We start from the raw sequence: 5,002 nt of genomic DNA, 5'->3' as shown, positions 1-5,002 counted from the left end.
GATCCAAGCATTAGGGTTTGTATGTGCACATAGGAATGTTCATATGGCCAAAACCCATCACTTAACACAAACATGAAATAAAACACTTTGAGTTTCACAAGGAACTTACCAAGATGCCTAGGACCGATTTTGGTGGTGATGAAGCTCGAGTTTTTGAAAGAAAGGATGGGAGGAAGTCCTTGAGAGCAAAGTGGGGGAAAATGAAATTGTGAGGTGTGTGTGTGTGTTTGGCCGCAGATAAAGAGGGAAGAAAGAAGTAATAACTCATTAATACATGGTGGGTAATACTTAGATATTTTGTGGATAATTACTTAGAAATATGTTGGTTAATAGTACATGTGCATGGGAAAAGGATGAAACTTCATATCTTAAGGTCAACTACTCTTGTCTTTTTCCTTCCTGTGACCGTAATCTCCTTGGGAACACCTTAGTGTGACCGAAATCACCCCATCCCTTGGGGGATTTCGGTCCTAATGGCTCTAGGATGGGGTTCACGGCCAACTATGCTCCACTAGGGGTGTTTACCGCCAAACCATTCCCCATTAAAAGTGTTTACGGCCAAACATTGATTCACTAGGGTAGTTTTCAGTCCTAGGTACTTTGTTTTGGTTTTGTTTTCGGTTTGGATCCCTCATGAAAAGGGTTTTTGGCCCTAACTTGTCCTCATAAGGATCTAACTATTATTATTGTGTTATGTTGTTTATGTGTGATTGAGACTTCAGGTAGTTTCCAAGGTTGCTGATAACTCAGAGGGTGTGTTGTTTGCCCACTGAGACTTCGTGTAGTCTTTAGGGTTGGTGATAACCTGTAACTGTTTATGTGTTCTGCCGTATGAGATATATTGGGAAACTTACTAAGCTTTGTGCTTACATGTGTTGATTATATGTTTTTCATGTACTTTTGAGGATCGCGGGATAGCGAATGTATGATTGTACACACTCGCTGGGAGATTTTGTTACTGGGCATTTTGTAGCACTTTGATATTTGTGACGATGATTCGTATTTGATACTTGTGATTTTCCAATGATTTGGTTTATGAACAATATTTTGGGTAATTTAAAAATGAAAATTTGGTTTTGAAATTGGAGGTGTTACACATCAATATTAAATATATGTAGTTGATTATAATTAATCATCTAATTCCAACACTTATTCCTTTTTTTTTCTTTCTAAAAACTATTTTACACTAACAATATTTGAGTTTATAAATTACATATATTCTTAATCTTTCTAATTCTATATATTGCACAACAACAAAACCGTCAATAATCAATGCCATATGAGTTTGTTTTCAGGGTTATTCCAAACATATTTTGGAAATTCTAGTAGGGACATTAATGAATTGAATTGCTCATGTTTGTTTGCTTTATGTGCATTTGAACTTTCCACATTCGAAACTACCACAAATTTTCAATACATACATCTCCACTCAAACACCTGACACACGACGAAACTTCTATAAGTGAGATTTTTTCTTAATTACTAACAACTCAAACGTCTAAAATTTGTCATACATAAAATACTGATCAAGTAAAAGAAAATGAACCCACTACACGAAATAGTCAAATGTGAAAAATAACTATTTCGCAAAAGGGTACTTTAAAGTGGTCAGTTTCCACACCAAAAGATGACCACTACGAAAAATAGATCCATTTGCTTACTGAGAAATGGTCATCGCAAAATAACGTTATTTTCTAGATATGGAAAATGACGATTTCCAACACTAAAAAATGTTTCTGAGAAAATATTAAAACAATAAAAAAATACAAACTTAAAATCATCACCTACATGATATGAATTTTCAATCCGGAATTTAATTCAAAACTTTTGTTTTAATTTATTAATAAAATAAAATATTTATTTTTATACCAATAAATTATCATAGAACCATTTAATTCCACAAAGGGTTTTTCTATAAGTACCACCCATCATTTTCCTATCCCACCCCTATTGATGTGACTTTTTTGTCTTTTGTGGTTTTTTTTGTTTTATCCATATTTTTTTAGTTTTTAATTTGTTTTTAATTTTTTTATTTTAATCTTATTATTATTATTATTATTATTATTATTATTATTATTATTATTATTATAATTTTCGATAACCATATAAAATTCGAACAACGTTTTAAAATTCAGATGATATTTTAGAATTTGGACGACATTATAAATTTGGACGACATAATAAAATTCAAACGACTATATAAAACGGAACTAAAATAAAGTTTGTCTTTATTTATTACAGATATATTAATGGGTTCAATATTACATTTGCGTGATGCATTAAGCGGATTGAAAGCAAACTTTACTTTTGTTCCATTTTATATAGTCGTTTGAATTTTATAATGTCGTCCGAATTTATAATGTTGTCGGAATTTTAAAATGTTGTCCGAATTTATATGGTTATCGAAATTTATAATAATAATAGTAATAATAATAATAATATAAATTAACAGAAAAAACAACAAAAAAAGAAAAAGATAAAAATGAAAAAAAAAAGGAAAAAGATAAAGAATAATGTCAAATCAAAAGTAAAAATGTTGATTAGATTGATATTAAGAGGGTAAAACTGACTAAGAGGATATTTATAGTACAACCCAACAACTTAGATGTTTGTGGTGTGACATGTGAAATTACTGATTATATATGAAAATTGTGGTTCTCTTTATATTAAAAATCTTCAAAGACCATTTTTTTTAATAAACTTAAACTTTATATTACTAAAATGAAATGTTAAATTGAGAAATATTTTACCAAACATATGAAGTAAAAAATGAAGATTTTTAATGGATGAGTAGACGACTGAAGTATTTAGGCGAACACTTTTACTTTTTTTCAGATAATGGGCTGAGAAATGGTTATATGGGTTGTGAAATGGGCATGATGCCCCGTGAGTAGTTAACGGACTGATTTAATTTATCTTTATTTATATTTATGCTATATATAATTGATGAATAACTCAAATCGATAGCTAAGTGTCAAATAAATATTATAGTAATACGATAATCAAAATAACCGAAACTCAAAAACAAAATCCATATCAAGATAATTTGGTAGGAAATGAATAATGGTGACCCCTTAATTGGACCTGAAATTTAAACCCGAATAGGCGATCCATAACATGAACCCGTAGCCACTCCAAGTGGCAAAAAGTTAGTTAGGCCTGATGACGTGGCATTTCCATATCCCAGCATACAAAATACACATTATCCACAGCAAAAGAAAAAAGAAAAATCAAAATCCAAATGACAAGCAGAATGCGAAGTTACAGAGATGACAACTGCGACTGCTTCCGCTCTACCATCCGTTTCCCTTAATCTCTCCATCACCACCGCCACCGCCACTCTCCGCTCCGGCACCAACCATGTCTCACTCTCCACCCTCCGCCGCCGTCTTTACCCAGTACGAGGTTTAATTTTTGATTACTTTTCCTAATTTTACGTCCTTATCTATCTGCATTCCGATCGTAATAGAAATCAAACCCTAAATTATCTACTGCAGTAGCAAATGACTCGAAAATAACCGAGGTATCTCCCGATCTTATAATCGGAAAGTCAGAAGCTGATAAGATCGTGGACGGAATTGACTTCGGTGAGCTCTGTAATGAATTCGAATGCATTAGCAGTCCGGCTGTTGAAGCCACCGCTAGACAACTCGTACGTGACATCTTAGAGCTCCGGGATGGCAATCGTGCTCTAGGAACGTATGCTGTTTCAGTCAAATACAAGGTCCGAATCTGATCATCAAATTTTCATCTGTTCATATAATCTCCAACCAAAATTTTTTTTTCATTGTAAATTAATATCACTTTTACATGAACTACAGGATCCAGTCAGAAGTTTTACTGGTCGTGAGAAGTACAAGAGACCACTATGGTCGATCAATGCACTAGATAACCCTACTGTGGTGAGGATCATCATATACTATTGTTATCTTATCATTTCTGTTCAAAATTTCAAATGCGAAATCGTTTCCAAAATCTGTTGAATTGCAGAGTGTGCAGGAGATGTCGATGTTGTCTACAAGTGTATTGAGCATAAAATGGACACTGAAAGGAAACCCTAAAAATGTTGTAGCTGGTGTAGGAGGACCTGTGATTCTAAAAGTCAACTCTCGGTTTACATTGAATCAGATTAGTGGTCAAGTTATTGAACATGAAGAGATTTGGGATTTATCTTCATCATCAACAATTGTTCAAGCATATTTCTGGGCTTCACGTCGTTTATTTTCTGTAGTTGAATCTACAAAAGATTTTTCTGATTCTGTCAAGAACTTGTCAAGCCGCTTTTCATCAAAGAAAGAAAATTTGGAGATTTATCCAGATCCCTCTGGTGATCCATTGAAGGTACTTTTTTTTTTCTTCAATAATGTTATGAATAAATAAAGATGTTTATAAAATTTTGATTATTCGTTGGATAATTAATATGACTTTCTATCTTCATGTGTGTTGTAGTTTTTCCAAAGTGAAGATGAGTTTCAAAGAGACGCATACCAACTGGCATTGTTTCTTGCACTTCTGTACTTCCTCGTGCAGTTTTTGAGGACAACTTTGTAAAATCACTGTAAGTGAGATATAAACTGTGTAAATGTGGTTACATATACGTTATATTTTCCATATATATATATAGAAATTTTCTGCAAGAATCCCTTTACGTTGTATCAAACTTTGATTGTTGATCAATAAATTCCGTCTGTATAAAAAAGTTCAACTTCTAACGTCATATTCACATATATGTAACATATAAAAATCAAGACATGAAGAATAATGATGTCATAAAATTACAATACAAAAATCATATCATATACTTTTGAATAAATGTTAAGGCTTATGGTATAAGTTCATAACTAAATAAGAGTCCCGACTCTCATATATGTGAGAGCTATCGGTGAGTCAATTTATATATTAGGTAAATGTGTTTTTTATTTAATTAAAAGCTTATAATATAAACATTTACCTCAAGGGTGTAGCTAAGTTGGTTCTATGGCGACATGTTTGGCGTTTGAGA

General features: G+C 32.4%; 1 protein-coding gene across 1 annotated transcript; it reads left to right on the top strand.

Annotated features, from left to right (window-relative positions):
- The first annotated feature begins 3,223 nt into the window (after positions 1 to 3,223).
- Positions 3,224 to 4,640, top strand: LOC145075197 (transmembrane protein, putative (DUF2358)). The gene is made up of 5 exons (XM_079021499.1): positions 3,224 to 3,405; positions 3,498 to 3,724; positions 3,822 to 3,902; positions 3,991 to 4,341; positions 4,450 to 4,640. Exons 1-5 carry the CDS (start codon positions 3,270 to 3,272, stop codon positions 4,549 to 4,551), a joined length of 897 nt encoding a protein of 298 aa, XP_078877625.1. The 5' UTR covers positions 3,224 to 3,269; the 3' UTR covers positions 4,552 to 4,640.
- Positions 4,641 to 5,002: the final 362 nt, after the last annotated feature.

Source organism: Lactuca serriola, chromosome 9 (assembly GCF_051521515.1).
Source record: "Lactuca serriola cultivar US96UC23 chromosome 9, Lser_US96UC23_V15, whole genome shotgun sequence".
NCBI classification, from domain to species: Eukaryota; Viridiplantae; Streptophyta; class Magnoliopsida; order Asterales; family Asteraceae; genus Lactuca; species Lactuca serriola.
Note: the sequence above shows the minus strand (reverse complement) of the source record. Positions and strands in the feature narration are given on the sequence as shown.

What these genes read in the sequence shown, in the direction of transcription:
- LOC145075197 (XM_079021499.1), top strand. Translation starts at nt 3,270, where the DNA reads ATGACAACTGCGACTGCTTCCGCTCTACCATCCGTTTCCCTTAATCTC. An exon ending in CCGTCTTTACCCAGTACGAG is followed by an intron (nt 3,406 to 3,497) that starts GTTTAATTTTTG and finishes TATCTACTGCAG; the next exon opens with TAGCAAATGACTCGAAAATA. An exon ending in CCTCTGGTGATCCATTGAAG is followed by an intron (nt 4,342 to 4,449) that starts GTACTTTTTTTT and finishes TGTGTGTTGTAG; the next exon opens with TTTTTCCAAAGTGAAGATGA.